Here is a 26874-nt window from a genome sequence, read left to right as displayed (position 1 = left end):
AATCCTAGCCCTTTTGAAAAAGCTGATATGCAGACTCTGCTCTTGGATAAGGAAGACTGTCCTTCTAAGAGCTGCTGGCTATAGGATGAAACCCATCCCACAGAAGACCGAATAGAGAACTGGAAAGAAATCAGGTCTTGGGTGACACCATCAAGCTGCTAGATCAAGGTCCATCTGAAGTTCCATCTGCCTCTGGCGCAGCACCATCCAACAGAAATATAACGTAAGTCATCTGGGTAAATCATCTAGCGGCCTCATTAAAAAGAAGCTGAGCAGAGAGCCTGCTGAGCAGAGAGCCCTATGCGGGGCTCTATCCCAGGACCCTGGGATCATGACCTGAGCCGAAGGCAGAGGCTTTAACCCACTGAGCCACCCAGGTGCCCCAAAAAGAAGTAAAATAGTTTTAGTAATAGTAATATATTTAGTAATATATTACTAAAATAGAAACATTTTAACATATAATAATGTAAAATATGATTAATGAAACATCTTACATTCTGTTATTCGTGCTAAGTATCACATCTAGTGTCTCTATTTGGACTACCTGTATTTCAAGGGTTCAGTAGACCTGGGTGGCTGGCGATACCAAGTTGCCACAGCTCTAGAATTTTCTTTTATTGAGCCAATAAATTCCCTTGCAACCATTTTTAACAGTTTTATTGAGATATAATTTCTTTATTTTCTTTTTTTTTTTAAGATTTTATTTATTTATTTGATAGAGAGAGAGAGAGAGAGAGATCACAAGTAGGCAGAGAGGAGGGAGAGAGAGAGGGGGAAGCGGGCTCCCTGCTGAGCAGAGAGCCTGATGCAGGGCTCAATCCCACGACCCTGAGATCATGACCAGAGCTGACTCAGGTTGGCAGAGGCTTAACCCACTGAGCCACCCAGGCGTCCCAATTTCTGTTCGTTGTTTTTTTTAAAGATGTTATTTATTTATTTGACAGAGAGAACATTTTACTGACTGAGCTACCCAAGCACCCCTGATAGAGAGAAGGGACACAAGCAGGGGGAGCGGCAGGCAGAGGAAGGAGCAGGGGCCCGATGTGAGACATGATCCTGGGCTCATGACCAGAGCCAAAGGCCGATGTTTAACTGACTGAGCCACCCAAGCACCTCTGAGATATAATTTCTTTACCATAAAATTTACTCATTGCAAGTGTACAGTTCTATTGTTTTTAGTAAATTTACAGATTGTGCAACCATTACCCACCTCTAATTTTGGAACATTTCCATCACTCCAGAAAGTTCCCTCATGGCCCCTTTGGTGTTACTCTCTGTTCTCATGCACAGCCCCGGGCAATCCCTGGTCTTCTTTCCTTTTCTGGCTGTTTCATGTAAATGACATCGTATAATGTGTCATCTTTGGCTTCTGACTTTCTTCACTTAACATAGCGTTTTCCAGATTCTTGCTTGTTTTGGCGCTTGTCGGTACTTCATTTCTTTTTATTGCTGACTATTGTTCCAGTGGACGGCTATGCCCACGTTTGTTTATCTGCTCACGGGTTGATAGACATGTGGATTGTTTCCAATTTAGAGCTATGACTAATGCTGCTATGAACATTGACGTCCAAGTCTTTGTGTGGACATATGTTTCCATTTCTCTTGAGTAGAGTCTTAGAAGTGGAATTCCTTGGTCATGTGCTATGTTTATGTTTAATCTTTTAAGAAACTGCTGAACAGGGTCTCCTGGCTGGTTCAGTTGGTAGAGCATGTGACTCTTGGTCTCGGGGTCATGAGTTCGAGCTCCATGTTGGGTGTAGAGATTACTTAAAAAAAAAAAAAAAAAAAAAAGCTAACAAACTGCCAGACTGCTTTCCAAAGTAGCTGACTATTTTGTGTTCCCACCAGCATGTCTGAGGACTCCTGTCTTTCCACATCCCGGTCAACAGTTGGCATTGTCTGTCCCTCTAGTGGCTGTACACTGGAATCTCATTTTGGTTTTAAGTTGCATTTTCATAATGACTAACGACATCAAGCATCTTTTTGTGCACTTACTTTGGCCATTTGTGTTTCTTTAATGAAATGTCTATTCAATTCTTTTGTCCAATTTTCTTTTCTTTTCTTTTTTTTTTTGAAAATTTTATTTATTTGAAAGACAGAGATCCCAAGTAGGCAGAGAGACAGGCAGAAAGAGAGAGGAGGAAGCAGGTTCCGGGCTGAGCAGAGAGCCGGACGCGGGGCTCAATCCCAGGACCCTGAGATCATAACCCGAGCCGAAGGCAGAGGCTTAACCCACTGAGCCACCCAGGCGCCCCTACCCAATTTTCACTTGGTTAATGGTAATTTATTTTCTTAGTGATAGCTTTTTTTTATAACAGCTATATTGAAATATAACTCACATACCCTAAAACTCACCCTTTAAAAATTTTTTTTTTTAAGATTTTTATTTATTTATTTGACAGAGAGAGATCACAGGCAGGTAGAGAGGCTGGCAGAGAGAGAGAGACAGAGAGAGAGAGAGAGAAGCAGGCTCCCCGCTGAGCAGAGAGCCCCATGCGGGACTCGATCCCAGGACCCTGAGATCATGACCTGAGCTGAAGGCAGCGGCCTAACCCACTGAGCCACCCAGGCACCCCTATTTGTTTGTTTTTAAAGGATTTTATTTATTTGAGAGCGAAAGAGCACAAGCAGGGGGAGGGGCAGAGAGAGAAGCAGGGTCTCCACTGAGCAGGGAGCCCGATAAGGGACTCAATCCAAGGACTCTGGGATCATGACTTGAGCCAAAGGCAGGTGCTTAATCCACTGAGCCACCCAGATGCCCCCAAACGTACCCTTTTACAGTGTGGAACTCAGTGTTTGTTTGTTTGTTTGTTTGTTTTTTTAGTATATTCGCAGTGTTGCACAACCATCCCCACTATCTAATTCCACAAATTTCTATCACCTTAAAAAGAAAACCTATACTGGGCACCTGATGACTCAGTCCGCTAAGCGGCTGACTTGATTTCGGCTCAGGTCCTGATCTCAGAGTCCTGGGATGGACCCCAAGTCAGGCCACACACTCAGCAGGGAGTCTGCTTGAGATTCATTGTCTCCCTCTCCCTCTGCCCCTCCCTGCCTCAAATAAATAAACCTCAAAAAAAAAAAAATAGGAAACTTGTACCGATTAAGCAGTCATTCCCCATGCCCTGCAATTGACTTTGTCTCTCTAGATCTGCCTATCTGGACATTTCATATAAACTGAGTCACAGATATAGCCTTTTTTTCTTGCTCTTTCACTGAGCATAATATTTTCTAGTTTCGTCCATGGTATAGCACGCATCAGTTCTTAGACCCTTTCTTTTTTTTTTTTTTAAAGATTTTATTTATTTGACAGACAGAGATCACAAGCAGGCAGAGAGGGAGGCAGAGAGAGAGGAGCAAACAGGCTCCCTGCTGAACAGAGAGCCTGACAGGGGGCTCAATCCCAGGCCCCTGAGACCATGATCTGAGCTGAAGGCAGAGGCTTTAACCCACTGAGCCACCCAGGCACCCCAGTTCTTAGACCCTTTTTGTGGCCAAATAGCACTCCGTGTGTGGATAATCAGTGCATTTTGTTTATTCATTCGTCAGGTGATAGACATCTGGGCTGTTTCCACTTTGGGGCTCCAGTCAATAATGCTGATTACATGTATGAATGCATGCTGTCAGCTCTGGCCGGTGTACATCCAGGAGCAGAAGTGCTGGGTTCTCTGCTACCTTCATGTTTAACTTTCTGAGGAACTGGCAGACTGACTCCCAAAGCAGTTACACTGTTTTACATTCCCACCAGCAAGGTATGGGAAGGCCTCCAGTCTCTCCACATCCCTGCCAGCACCATCACAGCTGCTGCTGCTACTTCTCCTCCTCTCTCTTCTTTGCAACTGGCCCTCCTTTTCTCTTTTTTACTGTGGTCAAATATGCAGAACCTAAAATTCACCATCTTAACCGTATTGAATGTACAGTTCAGGGGCATGAAGTACATTCACCTTGTTGTGCAACCGTCACCACTGCCCAGCTCCAGAACTTCTTATGGTCCCAAACTGAAACCCCATACCCACTATATCCTAACTCCTTGTTACCCTCCCCCAGCCTCTGGAGGCCACCATCGCAATGCTTCTCTCTGAATGTGACTCCTCGACACCCCTCCTGTAAACGGCATCATGATGCATCTGTCCTTTTGTGTCTGGCTTATTTTACTGAGCATACTGTCCTCAAATTCCATCCACATTGTAGCATGTGTCAGAATTTTTGTCCTTTTTAAGGCTGCATAATATTTCGTGATATGTACACATATTTTTTTCTCCATTTCTCTGTTGGTGGACATTTGGGTCGCCTCCGGAGTGGAAGCTATTGAGAATAAGGCTGTTATGAACATGGGTGTCTCAAGTATCTACTTGGGTCCCTGCTTTCCACTTTCCCGATTTGGTGTATGTGCCCAGAATTGGAATTGCGGGATCATAGGGCAAATTCCGTGGACTTTTTTTTGAGGCTTAGAACTACTTCTATGGGGGGGGGGCTATTTCTATGGGGCAGTGGCCACCACTTTAGGACACAGGGCTCCCAAAGTTACTATCTTATTCTCATGTTGGGCTGGTTAGCTTTTAGAGGATTTTTTCTTTGTATGGAAACCACTAATCAACCACGTTTCAAAATGGCTTGATTTGCAATGTACTTTCATTGCTCAGAAAGGAAAAAGGTACTGTCCCCTTTAAGGATCCAGGTTTAGGGGACACCACTAATGAGCTCAGGGGTTACTCATTGATTTGTTCCTTGCCTTCACTCTTCCCATGTAGCTGGTGTTCTCGCTGAAGGCTGCTTGGGATCCAGCAGGCCCTGATCTCTTAGGAACCGTGAGTAACAAACTCTCATTTCGGTGGTTGGAGTTTACTGATCTGTTGACTTCACTGCACCAGTATAAAACCAGTATCCCAGGTAACATTTTAAAACTCCTAGCCAGGTCCTCAGAACCCAGAGAAATGGCCCAGTTGATTTATTCTTTCTCCCTTCCTTCCAAGATTTTATTTATTTGAGAGAGAGAGAGAGCAAGAGGGAGCGAGTATACAAGCAGGGGAAGGGGCAGAGGGAGAGGGAGCAGCAGACTTCCAGCTGAGCAAGGAGCCTGATGCAGGGCTCGATCCCAGGACCCTGAGATCATGACCTGAGCTGAAGGAGACACTTAACTGACTGAGCTAGCCACCCAAGGGCCCCCGAGTCAGTTGATTTTCAAAGCAGGAGGTTCCAAGGAGCTGTGTCTTGCCAGAAAAGTCAGTTCTGGTTAAAGGTAAGATGTAGGCACCCTTCACCCTGGGTACTCTTAAACAAACTCCTTTCCTCCTCCTGTAAGCACGGGAAGTGGTTTGACAGAGCTAATAATACTTTCTTAGGGATATTATGGTGGAAAGGAGAGTAAGAGGTGAAAAAGTTATACCTGGTAAAAATTGTAATACAAAAAATAATGACCCCCATTTTCATAAGAACTTGCAGAATATCTCCTGAGACAATACGCTGAGAACCCGAGTTGTGACCAACTGTCCTGGCTTGCCTGGGACTCGGGGGGTTTCCCAGGACACTGGACTTCCGATGCTAGAACCAAGAGAAACCCAACCACAATCTCCCACTTGTGAGCTGTGCGACCCACTTCTTTGGGGTTGGCTGCTTCTCCTACTTCTCTATTCTCCAGAGATAATATTCTCAGAGATAATATATGACTTGTACATTTATTTTTATTTTTATTTTTTTTAAAGATTTTATTTATTTATTTGACAGAGAGAAATTACAAGTACACTGAGAGGCAGGCAGAGAGAGAGAGAGAAGGAAGCAGGCTCCCTGCTGAGCAGAGAGCCCGACGCGGGACTCGATCCCAGGACCCTGAGATCATGACCTGAGCCGAAGGCAGCGGCTTAACCGACTGAGCCACCCAGGCGCCCCGACTTGTACATTTATTTTAAGTATAAAATAAAACATATGTAAAGCATTAAGCTCAGTACATGGCATATGTTAACTACAAATAAGTGTTAGATATCATTACCTAAGCTCTGGTCCAATTAAACCTTGCAGGTTTTGTTTGTTCTTTTGGGAACACAACAGTTTTTATTTATTTAAATGTATAGCCCATCTACATCCACAAATTTATATATATTTAAAAAAACAAGCCTAAAATACAGCAAGACTGCTAGAAAAGAAAATATTGAAACCACATACTAGGGACTCCTGGGTGGCTCAGTCGGTTAAGCGTCTGCCTTTGGCTCAGGTCATGATCCCAGGGTCCTGAGACTGAGTCCTGTGTCTGGCTCCCTGCTCAGCGGGGAGTCTGCTTCTTGCTTTGCCTGTTACCCCCCCCCCCCCCACTTGTGCTCTTTCTCTCTCCGGCAAATAAATAAGTAAAATCTTAAAAAAAAATTCCATTTAAAAAATCCATTTGAAAAAATAAAATAAAATAAAATAAAACCACATGTAGAAGAGAGAAGAATGAACCCCAAATCCAGCTAACAGGTATCTAGAAGTGTGCATTTGATGGGCCTGGGTGATAAGCAAAGGGCCGTCATTTACTTGGGGGCTGGGAAGCTGGTCACTAGATGAAGTTGACTCTTCCTTCCCTGCTTTAAACAGGTCCTGAGTTAGATGTTTTTATTATGTCTATTTTACAAAGTTTGAAACAGAGTAAATAACACAGAGAAACCTGTTTGTCCCCTCATCATCTTTTTTGAAACTAGCTTCTAGCCATCCTAATTTTGTAAGAAGAATATGAGGAAGTCTCAAGAAATTATGAGCCTGTGTAATCAACCAAGCTGCCCACCCACGCTCCCAGAGTCAGGGAAGCCTCCAGCAATAGAGTCCAAACCCCTTGCTTTGCAAATAGGGACACTGAAGCCCAGAACAAGGACTGCCCTTCTCGGCATCCGGGCACTGGAAGAACCAGGACTAGAACCCAGGTCACCAACTCCCAACCCGGTGTCCTCCGCTGAAGGTGGTCAGGACTACACAGGGAAGCCGGAGGCCATGCACAGCTCGCTAGACCTAGGGATGGAGGCTAGAAATAGCTAAGAATGAATTTAGACAGTGCCCTCAAGTCTGCATTTCCAAATGGGCAGGTAGCGGGGCAGGATTTATGTTTTTCCAAATGAGGTCATGTAGTTCTGTGGATAAGACCAGCAATGTCTCCAGGGAGGCCCTGAGATCTGCAGGCAGGAATCTGAAATGGGAAAGAGAAGGCCATAAGCATTCTTTCAGATTGGGGTCTACAGATGCATAGACTGACCTGTGTCCCCCCCGCCCCCCAAAACCAGAAACAAAGCTACTTGGGGGAGGAAAACTCAGAACGGCAGAATGGCCTACTTGAAGCAACCTGCCCTTTCTAGGACAAACTTAACCAAGATTCTGTGAAACACAGGGCCTGTGAGACTTGGGAAATGGAACTTGTGTTCCTGGGAGGAAGACCAGGGTGACACAAGCTGTGGCATGGGAGAAGGGAAGGGTTGGGCTGCAGCCATCCATATGGTGGAGACCTTCCTAACACCGGGAGGCCTCTACTTGCCATGAGTCTAAACAGTCATCTGGCCTTCGAGTTCACTTCTTTGGGGTTTACCTTCTTGGGGGGGGTACTACCCTCTTCAAAATGCAGATCAGGTCCCCTCATGCACCAGTGCCCACAAGTGGACCCTGTGCCCTGCAGTGCAGCACCCCCATCCCTCACAGGTCCCCTTTCTCACCTCTGATGCTCGCTTCCAACCACTCTGAGTTTTTCCAAGTTGCTTTGGTGTCCTACTCTCCCCACTTCTCTCTCCCCTCTTAGCGGTTCCCCATCTCTACTGGTTAGGGTGATGCCATTTGCTGTAGCAAATTTCAAAACTTCCGTGTTGAACACAAAGTTGTTTTCAGGTTCTTCTAACGATCTGGATTGATATTTCTGGATGTCGCGTGGTGGCGGTGAGGGTGGGGGCTGCCATCTTCCCCCACGAGGCCTCTAAGACTGCCCCAGGCATTGACAGACCGTCTGCCCAACAGGAGGGAATGCTGGACGATCCTACGAGGGAGGTTGTGACGGGTCAGCACACTGTTTTTGCTCCATCATTTAGCCACACTTCACTGCAAGGGGGTCTGGGCAACATTCTAGCTATGTTCCTTGAGAAGAAGGAATGGGATTTTGTCAACAAATGCCACACCATCCTTGAGTGTCAGCCCGAGTCACTTTCACAGAAACTATTTCCTAACTCATTTTGACTGGGTTGAGCTGCTCCTTTTGGGGTTGAAACACTATACTTGGAAGCCAGTTCTTTTAGAACCCATTTTGAAGGCAGAGTACAATAATCATTTATTTACACAGATTTTGTATTAGAATGTGTATTAGTTTCCTACTGTTTCTGTAACAGATTATAATCTGTTTCTGTAACAGATTATACCATACACTCTAGTGGCTTAAAACAACATAAATTCATTTTCTTACAGATCTAGGGTCAGATGCCTAAAGTGGGCCTTACTGGGTTAAAATCAAGATGTCAATAGTGTTGTGCTCTTTTCTGGAGGTCCAGGGTGGGGGTGGAGGGCTTCTGTTTCCTTGCCTTTTCCAGTGTGAGGGGCTTCTTGCACTCCTTGGCTCACAAACCCTTCCAAGCCAGCCATCACAGTCCTCCAACCTCTATGTCTCCTTCTCTGCCTCTGACCCTTCTTCTTCCCTCTTATAAGGACCCCTGTGATTACATTGGGCCCACCTGGATAATTCTGGAATAAACTTCCCATCTCAAGATGTTTGACTTAACCACATGTGCACAGTTCTGAGTTTTAGGACCTATGTATAGCTGTATGTATCCATCATTACAATCAGGACCCTGAACGTTCCCAACACCCTCCAAAATTCCCCAGAGCTCTCCTCTCTTAACCCTTGGCAACCACTGTTCTGTTATCTGAACTTACAAAACTTTGTCCAAGGCAATTTTTAAAAAAATTTATTTATGTATTTTAGAGAGAGAGAGCATGTGGGTACAATTCAGTGACATTTAGGACACCCACGGTGTTGTGTAGCTACCATCTCTGTCAAGTTCCCAAACACCTTCAGCTTCCCCAAAGAAAACCTTGTACCCATTAGCAGCCATCTCTATGCACCCTCTCACATTCCCACCCCCCAGACCTACGCAACCACCAATCTGCTTTCTGGCTCTATGAATGACCTCTTCTGGATGTTTCATATAGCTGGGTCATATGTGACCTTCTGGGTCTGGCTTCTTTCCCTTCAGCGGAATGTAGCAGATGAGCAGTTCTTTCTTTCTTCATGGCTGAGTAATATTCCATTGTATGGCTATGCCACAGTTGGCTGGTAGCCCACAGAATTTGCCTTCTTTTTAATTTCAACATCACTAAAATTATTTGTACTGCCCAGAGCCTAACTCCAGTGTCACCCCAAGGGCCCATGTGCTCAGCCTTTCCATACATGTTCTCATAGCCATATAACATTTTTGTAAAGAAAGGATCATCCCCGATTTTACACATTCAGAATCTGAGGCATAGAAGGATGAAGTTTCTGGATCCAAATGGCATTATAAGCCTAGAGTCCATTCCACTGTACCCCTGCTGGTATCTCTGAGTGCAGGTAACTGAAAACAAAGTCCATGTGGAAAGCAAATCCTTGGGGAAGAATTCAATGCAGCGTAGACTAATGCAGAAAACCCTTAAATTCTGTGTCCTTCCACGAGGGGTTCTGAATACGCACCCTGAGCATCTCTCTCGGGGCAGGCAGGCCCCATGCCCAGCGCACAGCTCTCATTGAGTCCTTTCTTGATAACCTCTCATTACTTTAAATTGCATCTGAGCCTCTCGAGCATTTTGATTCCTAATCCAAGGCGTTTCTCCGCCTCCCACTGGTCCAGCACAGCACTGCCTTTTCTCAGAGCTCCCCAGAGAAGCGCCCCCAGAAAATGGAGTTGGTCTTCTCTAATGAATTCGCCTCTATAATGAAGAGTATAATAACGAAGCCCCCCACCCGGCATATTTACTTAGCAATCTCCACACAAAAGCAACATTACAAAGGGAAGATTTTTAAAAGAATGTCATCTCAAAGCTCCATTTCCTATAGTACTAAGAACACTCTGGGAATTACCCTGACAAGAAGACAGAACCGACTCCCAGAGATGCTGGCTTAGAGACAATAGCTACACCAACCCCATTAATGTTTAAAGTCAATGGAGCATAAAACTGCTTTTCTCTACTTACAGGCAGGCATCATCTTACAGAGAGGAGGGGGGAAAATTGCCATTTAACTTTAGTGAAATCCTTAAGCCCTCCCCTAATTTTTATTCCCACTGAAATTCTCCAGTAAGTACCATCAGAATGAAAATGAGAATCGCTCTCTCTGGGGGGAATGGCTTCCGGTCCTCATCAGTAAGTGAGTGAAGAGCCCTCCACGGAGCCGGGGTGGGGCTGGGGGCTGGGTGGGGAGGAAGGCTCCCAGCTGGGAAAGGATCTGTCGCCAAACCTGCGAAACCACGGCTGTGGTGACATTCCTCAGGACTTGGGAGACTCTGGGCTGATTTCAGAAGGCCTCAAAGAAGCACAGGTCAGGGTAGACAGGAGGCAGAATTCAAGCGTAAACGCGAGGAAGTAATGCCCTCCGGGTTCATTTTACTTAGTGGGCTGCAAGGGGGAACATTTATCATTAATATATTAGCCGTTTCCCTGGGGGCAATCGCTGGAACTGAGCCAGGTCTCTGTTAGTAAATCATTGGACCTAATCCCACATTACATTTGTGTAATGCCTGACAAAGCCTGTTCCCATTATCTCATTTGATCCTGAAAACAATCCTCAGAGGGAGGCAGGGCAGGGATTATTTTTCCATTTTACAAGTGAAAACACTTGTAAACTGATTTGCCAGGAGCCGCACACCCAGGATGTGGCAGGAATGAGAGACTTCAATCCAGGTCTTTGTACAACCTGTTCAGGGTTTTCTTTTGACTTCACACAGCACAGACCCATCCAAATATTCCCAGCCCCACCCAGTTCTCACAACCATCACTTAACCAGCAACTAGGAGCTCACAAGGATGGGGCTTGTGTTTACGCCGCCCACACACCTCTGTTCTAATGAAGATGTACAGCCCAGACCCACAAACTCTCCAGGGAATTAAAAAAAAAAATCATATCATCTCCCTACACCAAAGACCAAAATTAATCCCAGATGAGTTTGAAAACAGAAACAAGGGCGCCTGGGTGGCTCAGTGGGTCAAAGCCTCTGCCTTCGGCTCAGGTCGGGATCGAGCCCTGCATCCGGCTCTCTGCTCGGCGGGGAGCCTGTTTCTCTTCCTCTCTCTCTGCCTGCCTCTCTGCCTACTTGTGATCTATCTCTGCCAAATAAATAAATAAAATCTTTAAAAAAAAATAATAAAAAAACCAGAAACAAAACAAACAAAAAAACAACCACAAGACACTTAAAAAAAAACTAAGGAAAATAGAACTGAATATTTAATAACTTTCTGGAGACAATAAGACTCTAAATTTAGCATTGTGTTAGAAGTCTCAAGGAAAGGGATTTTGTAGATTTGGCTTACGTTAAAATTCGTTAAGTTTTAGTAGAGGAAAAAATGACTGTGCAGGGCCAACTAAAACCTGAAGAGATAGAGCCAACTGTGAAAGAAAAGGGTTAACTTAACTTCTGGTGTGTAGAGGAGTCATGCAAATACAGCAAATGCATGCGTAAGAAAAGCTCAAGAGGAAAAACTTACTAGGAAACAGACAAATCGCCAAAAAAGGAAGTGCAGTTGGTTAACTTTTAGAAAACTGCTCTACCTGACTAAAAATCAGAGGTATGAAAACACGAAGGAGATGTCAGTTTCACCTATGAAATCACAAAAAAAAATTTTTTTTAACTGTAGTACTCAACACTAAGCAGTTTGGTACGTTCATCAGAAACCTTAAAATATCCATATCATTTGACCTAAAATTCCACTCCTGGGAATATGGTCTTAGCACAAGAATCATGAATATGGAAAAAGTTTTAGGGAAAGAAATGTTAGTCACACACTTAGAGTGGTGAAATTTGGTAAACAGCAAACGCCAAAGGAGTTGTTAAATAATTTATGGAACAGCAACTTGATGGAAACTTATGTAATCATTATAAGTTTTCAAAGGGCTTGCAATAACATAAACACCATTTATGGTGTAATGAGAACTGGAAAAGCGTGTAACATTGTGTGTGTGGTTGTTTGTATGATACACTTTGATAAGAGAAAGGCTGGAAAGAAAAAAAATTAAATATGAACATGTTTGAACCCTGTGATTATGAAAGTTTTTTTTTCCACCCTCCTATATGTCTATTTAACTTTTTTTTTCAATGAGCAAAATCAACTCTTCTTTAGCCCTGCGGTGGCGCGTCCTTCTCTCCCAGAGTCCCTGCGGACTGGAGGACAAGGCAGAGGGGAAGTCTCAGAGAGCCGACCCGTAACGAACCTGCCCTCCTTTGCAATGTCCCCGCTGCACCCCAAACCCCTCCTTCTTTCCCTGCCCCCACCGCGGCGAAGCCGGACCGCCGGCGGAGCCCTCCCCTCCCCCAACACGCCAGGTCCGGGTGACTGCGGGTGCGCGGGGGAGGAGCGGGAGGGGCCCAGGCGTTGCTGACACGTGGGGAGCGAGGAAGCGTCGGAGGAGGAGGGGTCGGGTGTGTGGGTGGGTGTGTCCGCGAGTGGGAGAAACCAACCAGACCACCTCAGAGTCGGCGTGTTTTCGTGCTGGTTACCGGGCGGAGGAAGGACGCAGCTCTCCCCGCTCCCGGGAACCCCTCCTGGGTAGGTAACTGGGAGCAAACGCCAGAAGGCTCCTCCCGCGGCCTTGCACCGCCCGCGACCACCCGCAGCCCAGCCCCTGCTCGCGCGTCACCCCACCCCGGCTCGGCGCGGTGGTAGGGCCCGGCGTCGACGTCACCCATTGTTTACAAATCACCCGGAGCCGGTAGGATTCCGGCTCCCGCGGCTGCAGGCGCGCGGCGTGAGTGCCTGGTGGACTCCCGCTTCCGCGTCCATCCCGGCCCCGGCCCGGGTCCCGCTTCGGCCTCACCCCCGCGCCCCGCTCCGCCGCGACCCACTGAGTCCTGCCGGCCGCCGAACTCCGGGTGCCCGGGCGGGGGGCCATGCCGTGCCGGAGGGAGGAGGAAGAGGAAGCCGGCGAGGAAGCGGAGGGGGAGGAGGAGGAGAAGGACAGCTTCCTCCTGCTGGAGCAGTCGGTGACGCTGGGCGGCTCGGGCGAGGTGGACCTGCTGGTGGCCCAGATCGGCGAGACGCTGCAGCTGGACGCGGCGCAGGACAGCCCGGCCTCCCCGTGCGCGCCCCCGGGGCCGCCGCTGCAGCCCCCGCGGCCCCCGGCGTCGGTGCGGGCGGACAAGGCCCGGCCGCCGGCGCTGCCGCTGCTTCTGCCGCCGGCGCCGGCCGAGCCGGTGGGCCCGGCGCCCCCGGGGGCCCTGCGCTGCGCCCTCGGGGACCGCGGCCGCGTGCGGGGCCGGGCTGCGCCTTACTTCGTGGCCGAGCTCGCCGCAGGCCCCAGCGCGCTGCCGGGGCCGTGCCGGAGAGGATGGCTGCGGGGCGCCGCCTCCTCCCGCCGCCTGCAGCAGCGACGATGGCCCCCAGCCGGGACGCGCGCCCGCGACGACGACCCGCACCACCTCCTGCAGCAGCTGGTGCTCTCGGGGAACCTCATCAAGGAGGCCGTGCGGAGGCTCCAGCGAGCCGTCGCTGCCGTGGCAGCCACGAGTCCCGCGGGCGCCTCTGGGCCAGGAGGCGGCCGCAGCGGACTGGACCCTGTCGCCCTCCAGCCTTCCGGCGCCTTACACTGACCCGGGGCCCTGGAGGAGGAAGAAGACGCCGCTGCGCAGATCCAACAGCGTCCTGCCCTCCCCAACACTGAGCTGAAGCCGCCGTCGCCTTCCTTGGGAGTAACCGCCCAGGCTGCGGGAGACGCGTGGGGAGAGACCTCAAAGCGAGAAGTTACCGGCCCCAGCGAGGCTGTCGGAGAACCAGAGCGTGGAGAAATGCACCGGCCAGGGCGCAGACGTGCCGCGTGAGAATTTCCCTGGCCACCTCGGCGCCAAGGACCTGGGATAAACTGGGAGAACTGTGGCAGCTACTTGCATCGACTTGTACCTGACTTAACCCTTGGGGCGTCGTGTACCGGATTGTTTAAAGATTGGGCTCCAAGGGGCGGGTATCGCCAGGGCTTTATAACAATACTTGAAAACTAATGATACGCATACATTTTCTTTATTTTCCGGTGGAAGAGCTTAGTGGAAACGGTGCTACAATTGCTGTGCAAAGAAATTCCGGGGGGAAGAAGAACGTCAAAGCCTGTTGGTGTGTGGGTTGCCATCACCCCCTTCTTCCCACCTAATTGGTGTTTGGTCGGGGTGGGAGATGGGAGCTCCTGTTGGGGGTTGGAGGGAGGTGGAGAATTTTAAAGGTGGGTAGAGTTGGGAGTTGAATGTGGACTTTTAACTGACTTGACCTTGCCACCTGTGGTTCAAGGTCACAGTTTGCTGTGTGCAAAAGGTTGTGGGGTTCCTGGGAGAGCTAAATTCACCCCTGTGACTTTTCTTTCTCTTGCTCCAAGAAGAGCCATGTGTGTGCTTTGCTACCTCTTGGAGTCCGTGGAGGACAAGCAGGCAGAGAGGGACAAATGGGAGAGAGTTATTTGTGTTTTGCTGTGCTTTCCTCTTTCCAGAACTCCTCCTCCTCCCGTGGGGCCACTCTTGGCCGTGCCATGAGATTTCTCAGAAACAGTCATAAACAGTCTCCCCTGTCCTCCCAGCCAGACTTTCTTATTCCACCCGTTCTGGGGTCTGCATGGGATAGATGAGACCCTGGCCGTTTTTCTGCTCCGTTCTGGCCGTCTCTGGAGCTGTGGGCCTGAGCCTTGGTGTGGGTCTTCACCCTTCACAGTTTCCTCCTGTCACCAGCTCTTCTTGTGAGTGACTGAAACCGTGTTCAAAAATGTGACTCTCCGAGAGGAGAACCCGCTGGCTTTACCCTTGTGAAACTTGACGGCACTTTAAGTATAAAGTGCCACCCCCACTCTTAAGGTAGCTAAACCAATTTTAAAAAACAGATTCAATGGCTTGTTCATCCTCCAGATGTAGCTGTTGACGTACACTTCGCACCGAAGTGTCAGAAATTGTGGTGGTCCTGATTTATAGGATTTCTTAATTAAAATGTCTGCTGAATAAATTTGGTTTTTGTTTTGGAGCGTGCTTTGGCTTTTTGGTGGAGGGTGGGGGGGGAGAAAAACACCTAGGGGCTATCTTCGTAATGGAGAGTGTCCTGGGGGGGGGGCACCTGGGCAAATGGTGGGAGCCACCTTTGCGCAGTGTAGATTATTGGTAGGGCTGCTGTCCCTCATTTTTTCCGGGTTGATGTTCCACAAGATCAGAGGATTGAGTCCAGGTTTTTGAAACCTGCTAGATGGGCTTTTGTACCTTTTGTGAAATAATATATTCCAGAATTGTTTTCCAAGCTGGAGGACAGAGGCCAAGTGACTTGCTCTGTCTGGAGAGGGTGGAAGAAGCTGATTTTCATCTGAATTTTTGTAAGTGAAGAATGGGGAGGACACAGGCAAAGCCACCCTGTTTCCTCTCTCTCACCACTGACCCAGTCTTGAGCTATGGGCCAGGAAAGGAAAAACGGTTTCATAGCCATGCATTTGGTCTTATAAATGGTTTTGGTTAGAGCAGGTGGGGGTTGGATTGAATTGAATAGAGCAGGTTGGGTTGAATTCCTGACCTCAGGCCCATCTTCCCAGGCGTGGAACTCTTGAGTTCCTACTTGCTCCAGCCCAGAGGTCTGCCAGCCAGCCGCATTAGGTGGTGGTCTGCTTAGCAGCTCTTCCTCCCTGGCCTGCCCACCACTCACCCACGCTCAGGCCGCCAGAGAAAGCTGGTGCTCTGTGACTGACTCAGCTCTGCGACTCATCAGCCATGTCACAACGAGCAAGTAAGTCCCTGCTCTGTGCTTTTTCCTTCTCGTTAATAAAACAATAATTACTTGTTAGGGTGGTTGGCAGGATTAAATGATGATCTGGGTGTCTGAGATAACTTACATGTTCAAAAAGTGATAGTGTTTATTCTTGGCACCACCACTGTCCCTTCCTCCCAGGGGGGGCCCTAATCTGTCTCCTAAATGTGTCCCAACTTGCCCTCACTAACTTCAGCTACCATGAGCACAAGCTGTCCCCAGCCTTTGCTACTGTACCCTACAAGTTCCTGTAACTTCCAGAAGGCTGTATCCACATGGCCTTCTAAACCAGAGTGTCCCCCTGCTTTCATCATTCTGGGAGTAGTGTTCACTGGGCACACGTGTGCCAAGTACTGTTCTGGGTAATCACTCTGTTATTTCATTAGGTCATGGATTGATGGGCCATGAGGTAGGCACTGTTTTCTCCTTTTTTTATATATATAAAGATTTATTTATTTGACAGAAATCACAAGTAGGCAGAGAGGCAGGCAGAGAGAGAGGGGGAAGCAGGCTCCCTGCTGAGCAGAGGGCCTGATGCAGGGCTGGATCCCAGGACCCTGGGATCATGACCTGAGCTGAAGGCAGAGGCTTTAACCTACTGAGCCACCTAGGCACCCCTGTTTTCTCCATTTTATAGATGAGGACCCATTTTATAGATGGGGCCCAGGAGACTGAGTGACTTGCTGAAAGTCACCACCTTTTAGGGGGATGAGCTGGGATTTGAACCCAGGCAGCCTGGTTCTGGGATCTCTTGTTCCTCAACCGGATTGTCCAGGATACTGTACCACGTGTATGAGACTTTCTTGACGCCATTTTCTCCCATGTTGGATTTATTAAGTTTTCTTAAGAGCATCCTACAGACCTTGACCCACTAAGTACCTTAACACAGTAGCATCTCTTTTCTCAAACTTATCTTAAATGCCAGCCACACATGTGCAAGGTCCTGAGCCTGGGGGATCTGGGATGGGGCAGGGTTTGAGACATCCTGGAAGGATTAACCAGCAGATTTAAAACCAAGGTAGTAGGAATCACATCAGAGAGGCACAGATAACAAATGGTATATGGCTGCTGTTTGCAGAACCTCAAGATTGTAGGATGAGGGCATAGGGCTGAGATGCTGCAGTCTCTACATTACAGCCGTAACAGCACTCGGGCATGAAGATAGGGTTGTGTCTGCAGACCAGGAGAGAGGATCTCTAGGACCTGAGAAGCAAGGGAGAGAGAGGGAAAAAGTGATACCTGTTAAGGGCAGGTACTGTGCGGGCACTTTTTATAAGACGTTACTTTGCTCTTTATAATGGGTAGAGGTAGGAATTATTGGTGGTAGAGCAGGATCTGTACTCATGGCTCTTGAGCTGATCCTCTTGCCTCCTGCCTGAACCTACCACACATCTCACGAGCAGCCCCTGCTACTGATTCAGCCATTTGCAAAGAATGTAGAGAGCCTGGGCCTGGGCAAGTGTGTCTGTGTTGAGGCAATGGCCATTTTCAAGGGGATGCACCGTGGGATCGCTCATTCCTAGCACCTGGCCCAGGAATGACTATGCCTGGGCTATCCCTAGCCCTTTGGAGTGGCTGGGCACAGAACTGGGGGTGTGGGAGCCGGCAGAATTGAGGCAGCTCTCATCTTCTGAAGGAGCTGGGGCCTAGGTTTCCCTGGTAACATTCTGCAAGTCTTGAGCCCAGAAGGTCCAGAACAATAGGGAAGTGGCAAGCAGAAGCTGGTTGTTGGAGTGGGGGGATGGGGCTCGATGAGGAGTTTCATGTGGGAAGCCATAGGGACAGCAGCCTTGTGGTTCAAAAATGACTAGAAGCTGGAGAGAGAGAGCAGGGCTGGGCTAAGGATCCGGGAGTTAGAACTAAGGGGGACAGAAGGAACCGGGGAGATGCTGGCCCTCGCGAAGCAGTACTAACACTGGCAAATGGACACAGTGCCTGCCAGGGGCCAGGCTCCGATCGAAGGACTTTACGAAGACCAACGCTTCCCAACTACGTGGCTGGAAGAAAAGTAACTAATAGAAAGGGACGGAAAGTAAAAGTAGAACTGAGGGAGGCTGAAGGGTGGACGGTAAGGGACGGTGGCTGTGTGAGTGGGTCTACGCAGGTGCATGGGCGTGCGCGCGTGCGCACACACACACACGGCTGTAGCTACGTTATGTCTGCATACATCCTCTGTGGTTAGGTCCAGAGTATATAGAATCAGAACGTGCTCAGTGACTTTCACTATCTTTTTTGCACCCTGAAGTTACGTTCCCTCCTTGGCACCATTAAGCCGTGTGTCTTGGATATGTGCACTGTGAGTTCTTTGCCTCCTTAGCCCCGCTGAAGCAAAGTCCTGTGCCTGGTGTGTCTGGAGAAAGGTGATTATGACTTCAGTCCGGGGAAGATTTTTGGAAAAACCTAGGAGATCAATTTTTAACCAAGTTAGGTTGTGGAATCTTATTTAGTAAAAAAAGAAAACAGGCAAAAGGCAGGTCAAAGGTAACAAGACGATAACCAGCCTGTGATTCTTTTTTTTTTTAACCCACTCAAATCAATAAGTCAAACAAACTGCCTGAGCAGCCTATCAGTTGGGGGTTGTGAATTTTACCTCCTATGAGTCAGTTAATTGATAAGGGGCAGCAGTTAATCAACTCCTTGAGAGCAAATTGAGCTTCCGTTCTATTGGAGCGTTAAGTTGCAAAGAAGGATTCCTTCACACAGAGACAGCACAAGCATATGCAGCTATCCTGGGCACGAAGGGTGATACACGGTGGTTCCAATGGCCAGCAGTCAGGTCCCTGGCCCACCGCAGCAGAACAGTTTGTGACATAAGGCACTGTCAAGTGGGACAGCCACCCCTCTGACCCCCCCAAAACCCTGCCGTTCAAGTTCAAGGCACGCTGTTCCTTCTTACCTCCTCAGGTGGCCTTGTCCCTTTGAGCGCCTTCCCTTCAGTTTCTCCCTCTGCACGTCCCTCCTGGAGACCATCAAGCACAGGTCCCTCTTGGTTGAGCAGATCCGTCCCTCTGTCCAGTTTTTCCCTTTTAGCTGCTGTCCTTCCTTTTCCCTCTTCTCGAACTTCTAGGAACCACAGCTCCTCACCCCAAGCACCCCACTCCCTAGGCTCTACAAGTGTGTTGAAATCTCCTTGTTTGTTTGCTCTGCAAATGTTTACTACATGCCAGTTCCCAGGCAGCATTACTCAATGCAGTTATGTTTTGGGCAGTGGTCTCAGCATTTTTACTAGCATTAGCTCGGCGAATCCTTAAACCCCATGAGGCGGGGGCTTCATTACTACCACAATTCGCAGACAAGGAACTGGAGGTGAGGTTAGGTGATGTGAAGTCACCAGAAGGAGCTTTAAAGGAAAGAGCCAGAAGTGGCCACCCAGGCAGTCTGGCTCCAGAACTAACTGACATTTGAGATGCCACAACGTACTACAGGAGGCCTATGGGTTTGCTCGTTTTTTTTTTTTGTTTGTTTTTGTTTTTTTCCTTTTCAAAGTGTGTCTTGTCTTTTCCTCTCTTCCCACCAAGCCCCTTATCACCTTGTGCCTGGATGTTATAACAGCCATTCAACCGATCTGACTGACCGTCAGACCTCAGACCGTCCCCCATGCCAAGTAGCCTGATAAGCTGCCCAACACCTCCTCCTCCTCTTGTCCTCTGCCATCAAAGACTATCTAATCTCTTTGGGGAAAGAAGACATTCACATATGAGCTCCTAAGATAACCCTCTAATGACAGTAAATAAAATGAAAAGTAAGGACAAAATGAACTATAAAGTCACTCCCTGTGACGAAATCGCATGATTTTCTCAGTACAAATTAGGAATGGGAATGGACAGGGTGGGCGCGCAGACCTTCAGCCGAGCACTGAATCTGAATTAGAAGGGGATGGTTTTTCTGATGGGGGCATTACGAGCCATGGTCCCAGGCTGTCCTCAGCACAGACCCTCCCCTTTGTTAATATTCTCTGCAGCTCCTACTCTACCAGTCCCAATCCTGATCTGCATTCAAGGTTTGGGCTCAAAGGGATTGCCACACTTTTGAGATTAAACCTCTACTATACTGAATATTCCCTTCCTCTGTACTTGCCTTAGCACTTACCTATACAACAGGGTTGTAAGCTCAAGCACCTGATCTTCAGAGGAAACAGGTTTATGCTTTTCTTTTTAAAAAAATTTTTATTGGGGCACCTGGGTGGCTCAGTGGGTTAGAGCCTCTGCCTTTGGCTCAGGTCATGGTCTTGGGATTCTGGGATCGAGCCCCGCATTGGGCTCTCTGCTCAGCGGGGAGCCTGCTTCCCTTCCTCTGTCTCTACCTGCCTCTCTGTCTCTACCTGCCTCTCTGCCTACTTGTGATCTCTGTCTGTCAAATAAATAAAAATCTTAAATTTTTTTTTTTTTTTTTTTAATTTGAGAGAGAGAGACTACAAGTAGGGGAGACCGGCAGGCAGAGGGAGAAGCAGAATCACTGCTAAGCAGGGAGCCGGATTCGAGGCTTAATCCCAGGACCCTGGGATCATGATCTGAGGGGAAAGCAGACGCTTAACTGACCAAGATACCCAGACACCCAGGTTTATGCCTTTTAAGAAACAGATTGAAGAAGTTTTTAATAAGCCGGGTTTTCCACAGAAAACAAAGTAGTGGCCTTCATGCAATAGCAGAATTGATGTTTTATTATTTGAGTATTTACTATTTGCTTCCCTTATATTATCTAGTTGAACACTCACATGATTTTTCCAGGTAGGCTCCATTCCTACCCCATGTTGCAGATGAGTTCATTGAACTCATGGAGATTAAGGACCCTGCCCCAAATCCCACAGCTGCCTGTGTGGAGGCAGAGGAGGGCCGCCTGCAGAGCCCACGCCTGTCTGTCTCCTGCTTCTGGGAAACTGTAAAGGGCAGGTCACTTGTTCTCCCTTTAGTTATGGATGGAAGACTAGAAGGACGTGCTGTGTGGGACAGGTCTTGACCCTTTGCCTGGACCAGTCTGCACGGTGTTCCGATGAGGGCATCTCTGAGTGGAAACCTCTCTGGGCTTCCATGCCTAAATGAGGCAATAGCACTAGACTGCCTAAGGCTTAGCTCTCCCTGGGCTGACATTCTGTGATTACTGAGCATTGGGGGAAGAGGGGGGAGCTAATTGAGTGAGTTAGTAATTTGGTTGCCAGGGTAACTCTTTCCTGATTGGAAGGAAGGGATCACAGGGTTCAACACAGACTTTGCTGGATAGGAAAGTGGTGTCTGATCTTCGTTCTATGTCTCTGCTTATGAGCTGAAAAAGGGTGAAAATTGAATCCAAACATTGTAGCATTTGCACCTAATTGAGAACGAAATTTTGGGGCAGCAGACTCTACAGTCCTCCGTAAGATGGGCCATTCTTTTCCTCATGGTGCTTGTTGTCATTTGCCGCTTTCTGTGTTTTAACTTATTTTGTATTTTTTTTTCATTCACTTTAGAGCTTGGTCTTTTAGTTCGTCCAGGCCATTTTCTGTGGCCAGCTAGCTGTCTTCATAGGATCCTGAACGTTTTGTAAGAAAATGACTGTGGCCCATACCTGGCTTTCCCTAGTTCAGCCTAGGAATCTGGGGTAGGGTTTTCTGGGTTCTGGGGGCAGAGTCGCCGTGTTGGACCACAGAGGGGTCATTCATGTGTGGAGTTGTGCAGTGGACAGTACTGGACTGTGTGTGATGGTATTAGGCTCCTGGAGATAGGCCCGAGCTGGGAGCCCAGAGACCTGGGTTCTAGACTCCCATAGGCCTTTGACTTCATAAGTGACTTCAGTAGGTCACTCTACCCTGTCCCTTTTGATACTATTTTTCCACTTATAAAATGGTCTAATAACTTAAAATCACTTGTGTGAACCTTGACTTATTCCAAAAGAGGATTTGGGGGTGGCTAGTAAGAGCTGCAGGATTTTTAAAAAGAGGGACACTTAGGGCTATAGGGTATTTATTTAATTTATTTATTTATTAAAGATTTTTTTTTTTTTTTAAAGATTTTATTTGAGAGAGAGAGACAGTGAGAGAGAGCATGAGCAAGGAGGTCAGAGGGAGAAGCAGACTCCCCATGGAGCTGGGAGCCTGATGCGGGACTCGATCCCGGGACTCCGGGATCATGACCTGAGCCTAAGGCAGTCGTCCAGCCAACTGAGCCACCCAGGCGTCCCAGGGCTATAGGGTATTTAAAGTGTGTGATAGTAGGCATTTGTTTTCTCCGGTCTTCCTTTTTTATGGAGTAGTGAACCCCATGGTTGAGTCGAGCCTTAACTGGTCATTACAAGCCAGCACGGTTTGTGCAAGGGGCATCAAATCATGGGCCAGTTCAGCTCTGGATTGCTCCTAACCCTTTGACGTCCATGAAATCCCATCCCCACTAAAGTAGTGGAGCCAAGGAGCTCAGGGCTACTGCAATGCCAGGGGCGGCCAGCACCTGACCACTTTCCTCCTGCTCAGTGCCCAGAGGTGGCAGCCTCCTGCAGGGCTGGAGCACCCCTCCCCACCATTTGTCTGAGAGCCTCTGTAATCAGCCTTCCCTTACTGAGCAGCACTGGACAAGCATCCCACACTTCCTGGACAGGTGGGAAACAGCTGGCTTGGGGTGCTCAGGAGGAACTTCTCACAGGCCATCGGGAACGGTGGGTGTATTTGAGAGAATGGGGATGTACGGACACCAGGCAGAGTCCGAAAGGGTGTTAGACAATTAAGATTGTATCATACAGCAGTCAATCCAGAAAGCATTGTTAGGACCATGGATGGCATGCTCCTCTTTCATGAGAAACTGAAGACCCAGTCGTCTGGTTGCCAAGAGGCAGTGCTGGGAAGGAAGGAGTAGGGACAAGGCTGTTCATCTCCAGCACCTGCCAGTTGCTGAGAACCTTTTCCTCATCTCATTTCACGGATGAGGAAACCAGAGACCACAGAAGTTGAGCAACTTGTCCAAGGACCCCATTTAATAAGTGGCTTCAAACCCTGGGTAATCTGTCGCCTAGTGTGGCTCCTTCCAGGAGGGAATAGACTGAAGTAACTCAGGGAGGGAGGGACAGAGACGGGTTGTTAGGTAGAGAATGGCAGCAAACATGCCAAGGGCAGAGAGAGGAGTCCTTTCAGACACTGCCAACCAGCCTTCCCACCATGGGTTTGTATCGTGATCGGCCCCTAACCAAGAGCTGCCCCAGCTTTAAGAACTGCCTTGTGAAACAAGTCTTCAATGACCACAGAAGGGAAAAAAAAGGTGATGAGCCTCCCAGTCTGCTGTGATGGCCTGATCTGATGTCCTCTGCTGATACAGTCAGAGGCCCCTTCATAAAACATCTCCATCATGGACTAGTAATCCAAAGACTCTAAGGTTTTAGTGAATGGGATTGGTCCCAAACCTGACCTCACTTTCATTTAATTTCCTGCCAGCACCAATACACACCCAGCCACAGACCCTGCTTAACTAGTGAGCTGCTCAGACACAAAGGCGCTCTAATTACCATCCCCAAGGCAGGCTGACAAGGATTCCAAGTGTTTTTAGGTTTATGGATTAGAGAAATGTGTTTTGTGCATCTTTCCCACCCGAGGCAAGAATAAGATAAAACCAACCAACCAAACAAAACAAAAGCCCTAACAAAAACCTCAATGCATTTATTAAAAACAAGTTATTTCAGTTAAGTTAAAATCCTATAATCAGGACAGCCACAATTCCTGACACTCCGGTGCGAAGTGTAGATACCTCAACAGCCACATCTGGACGATGAACAAGCCATTGAATTGTTTATAACTAAAACACCAACGACACGGTTTTCGATCCCTCAGAGTAAGCGAACGGTATGTCAAAAACACTTCACCACGCTTCACAATGGCAAAGCCTGCAGCTTCTCCGTTTGGAGGGTCACATTTTCTACTCGGTTTCCTTCACTTACAAAGGCGAGCTGGCATGGCTGGGGGAGGGGCAGAGGGAGGAAATCAACTCCGTCTATCCAGGGAATTGCAGCTGTTATTGCAAATGGCCCCGGAGAGTCCATTATAAGCTGCTGTGCGAGGCTGTGTCCCCGGAGTGCCCGTCACGTGGCGTCTCCCCAACCCCCAGCCCGGGCCCCCAGGAGCGCCAGCGCCACCCGCCTGGAGTAGGACAGCAGAGCCGAGGGGGCGGGGGAGTGCCGGGACCCGAGGTAAGACTGGGCCGTTTCTATGAAAGCCCAGGGCGCGGTCGCCGCGGAAGGCACCGGCGCCCAGCATGTCCCCTCCTCCCCACACCCGCGGTGGCCGCGGTGCGCGTGTCCTTAAGAGACTCCAGCACTTGCAGAACACCCAGCACTTCTTCCGAGTACAGGCACAACCCGGCAACTCTTGTGCACTACTGAAGCCCCGGAACCCTGCGCGCGCGGAGAAAACGGTGACCTTGAACCCGAGGAGGAGGGGGTCGGCTGCGCAAACACTTGAGAGGAAGGAAGGTTCTCTCCGAGCCTCACCTTACCCTTCCGCAGCACCGCCCGCCCCCGCCTCCCATTCCCACCGAGCGCGAGCCCTTCCCCCGCCGCTCTGAGAACAGCAGCCAGCTGCAAAGTGGAGGCAGAACACGCGTTACTCCTATCCAACTCCCCAAATGGTCCTTTCTTGGTACCGCGTGTTTTGTATTAAGAACCAGCACCCACAAGACGCGAGATGGGTTTTTTAAAGAGTCGTAAATTTTCAAGTCTGGCAGTTTGAGGTTCTCCCTGAAATCATGGTCTACTCCTGTTCCCCTCCCTCCCCCCAGTGGATCAGGAACCAGCCCTGAAAAGGTAAAGCAAGTAACTGGGATCGTCCTCGTCCTTTGGGCGCTCGGCGATCCTGAGGCGCGTGGAGTGTGGCCACATGGTCGCCGGGATGGAGGGCCCGAGAGGTTGCGTGGAATCGCACGCTACGCCGCTGGGACTCGTCACGCCAAATAAGGAGCACTACTGAATGTGAGCTTGGGGTGCGTTCTGTAATCCGCCTCAAAGAGGGCCAAGTCCTTCGGTTTTTCAAACGCATCGGGGTCCCCCATTAGTTCCCCCACGAAAATATTCGCGGTTTTTCCTTTCCCCGTCTGCATTAGCTTATTTTCCCGCTTCCAAAAACGCGAGTTCACCCGTCGGAGTAGGGATGCAGCCCTCAGGGGAATGCCTTGCCCTCCAGGCAGAGGCTGGCGCTGTGGCCACTCCCCGGGTGTTAGCTGCCAGGGACTAGAACGCCGTCGCCAGTTCTGAGCTGCGCCCTCCTCCCGCTCGCTCCGGGGTCGCTGCAAGCCGCGCGAGGGCTGCGGGGCGAAGGGGGCTCATGCACTGGGGCCGAGAGAGGCCCGGTGAGCGGGCGCTGGGGAAGCTTTGCGTGTAACTGCATCCGTCTCGAATGAAGCCTCCGCACCGCCTCCTTGATGAGGTTCCCCGAGAGCACCAGCTGCTGCAGGAGCCGGTGCGGGTCGTCGTCGCTGGTGCGGGATTCGGGCTGGGGCCCGCGTCGTTGCTGCAGGCGGCGAGAGGCGGCGGCGCCCCGCAGCCAACCTCGGCGGCACGGGCCCGACAGCGGCTGCGGGGCGCCCGGCTTGTCCGCTCCCGAAGGCCCGTCAAGGCCGGGCTGAGGGGCCAGTGCGGACAGCGCGCTGGGGCCTGCGGCGAGCTCGGCCACGAAGTAGGGCGCAGCCCGGCCCCGCACGCGGCCGCGGTCCCCGAGGGCGCAGCGCAGGGCTCCCGGGGGCGCCGGGCCCACCGACTCGGCCGGCGCCGGCGGCAGAAGCAGCGGCAGCGCCGGCGGCCGGGCCTTGTCCGCCCGCACCGACGCCGGGGGCCGCGGGGGCTGCAGCGGCGGCCCCGGGGGCGCGCACGGGGAGGCCGGGCTGTCCTGCGCCGCGTCCAGCTGCAGCGTCTCGCCGATCTGGGCCACCAGCAGGTCCACCTCGCCCGAGCCGCCCAGCGTCACCGACTGCTCCAGCAGGAGGAAGCTGTCCTCCTCCTCCTCCGCCGCCTCCCCCTCCGCTTCCTCGCCGGCTTCCTCTTCTTCCTCCCTCCCGCACGGCATGGCCCCCCGCCTGGGCACCCGGAGTTCGGCGGCGGGCAGGACTCGGTGGGTCGCGGCGGAGCGGGGCGCGGGGGTGAGGCCGAAGCGGGGACCGGGCCGGGGCCGGGGCCGGGGCGGACGCGGAAGCGGGAGCCCACCAGACACTCGCGCTGAGCGCCTGCAGCCGCGGGAGCCGGAATCCTACCGGCTCGGGTTGATTTGTAAACAATGGGTGACGTCGCCGCCGGGCCCTACCACCGCGCTGGGCCGGGGGTGCGCCGTTCCTTTGGGGGGCGGGGCGCCCACTGGGCCCGGGTGCAGGGGGAAGTCTAGCTGCTTCTGAGCTCGCCAACCTGGAATGGTGTGTGCGGGAGGCGCTGGGGTGCGGATGCTCGCTGTCAGCCGGGCGTGGGTGGCATTTCCCGGAAAGGAACACCGGCGTGGACTTAGTTGGTTTCTTCCACACACTAGCACCCACACACTTACACCCACACACGCCCCTCCTCTAGGCGCGTCAACTCGTCTGGTTTTGGCATTTGCGCGTTAGAGGTGCGGGTGCCAGCGTCTGGGAAGTGCTGACCCGGCGAGTGAGGCGAGGATGCAGCTCTCAGGCTCGGGATCTGCCTGGAGATTAGGGAAACGAGGCCGACAGGGATGAAAAGGAAGACCGGGCCCTAGCGGTTCGATGGGAGTTGGGGCGGGGACGGGGGAGCCGTGGCAGAGTTAGGATTGGGAAGAAAGGCCTCAGTGAGTGTTTCTTGACCGGGAGCAGGGGCACAAGCGGGCCTGGGCCAGGGCTGGCATTCCAGGAGAGAGGAGGTCGTCGGTCTTGGGCGGGGGTGTGAAGTGAGCTACAAAGTTCTTTTAAAATGCCTCAGATCAGCAGGGGAGTATCCTCTTGGGGGTCGGGGGGAAGCGGGAGGGCAAAATGAACTATTTGGATGATAATGGAGATGC

General features: G+C 50.2%; 2 protein-coding genes across 2 annotated transcripts; one reads left to right on the top strand and one right to left on the bottom strand.

Annotated features, from left to right (window-relative positions):
- Positions 1 to 12516: 12516 nt before the first annotated feature.
- Positions 12517 to 15167, top strand: FRAT2 (FRAT regulator of WNT signaling pathway 2). Its single transcript, XM_082719185.1, has one exon. The coding sequence runs from the start codon at positions 13067 to 13069 to the stop codon at positions 13763 to 13765; it is 699 nt and encodes a 232-aa protein (XP_082575311.1). The 5' UTR covers positions 12517 to 13066; the 3' UTR covers positions 13766 to 15167.
- An 8353-nt stretch (positions 15168 to 23520) lies between these two features.
- On the bottom strand, positions 23521 to 26356 carry FRAT1 (FRAT regulator of WNT signaling pathway 1). The gene has a single exon (XM_082722150.1). The coding sequence runs from the start codon at positions 25936 to 25938 to the stop codon at positions 25093 to 25095; it is 846 nt and encodes a 281-aa protein (XP_082578276.1). The 5' UTR covers positions 25939 to 26356; the 3' UTR covers positions 23521 to 25092.
- Positions 26357 to 26874: the final 518 nt, after the last annotated feature.

Source organism: Mustela nivalis (assembly GCF_964662115.1).
Source record: "Mustela nivalis genome assembly, chromosome: 2".
Taxonomy (NCBI): Eukaryota; Metazoa; Chordata; class Mammalia; order Carnivora; family Mustelidae; genus Mustela; species Mustela nivalis.
The sequence above is the reverse complement of the archived record's forward strand: the minus strand, read 5'-3'. Positions and strand labels throughout refer to the sequence as shown.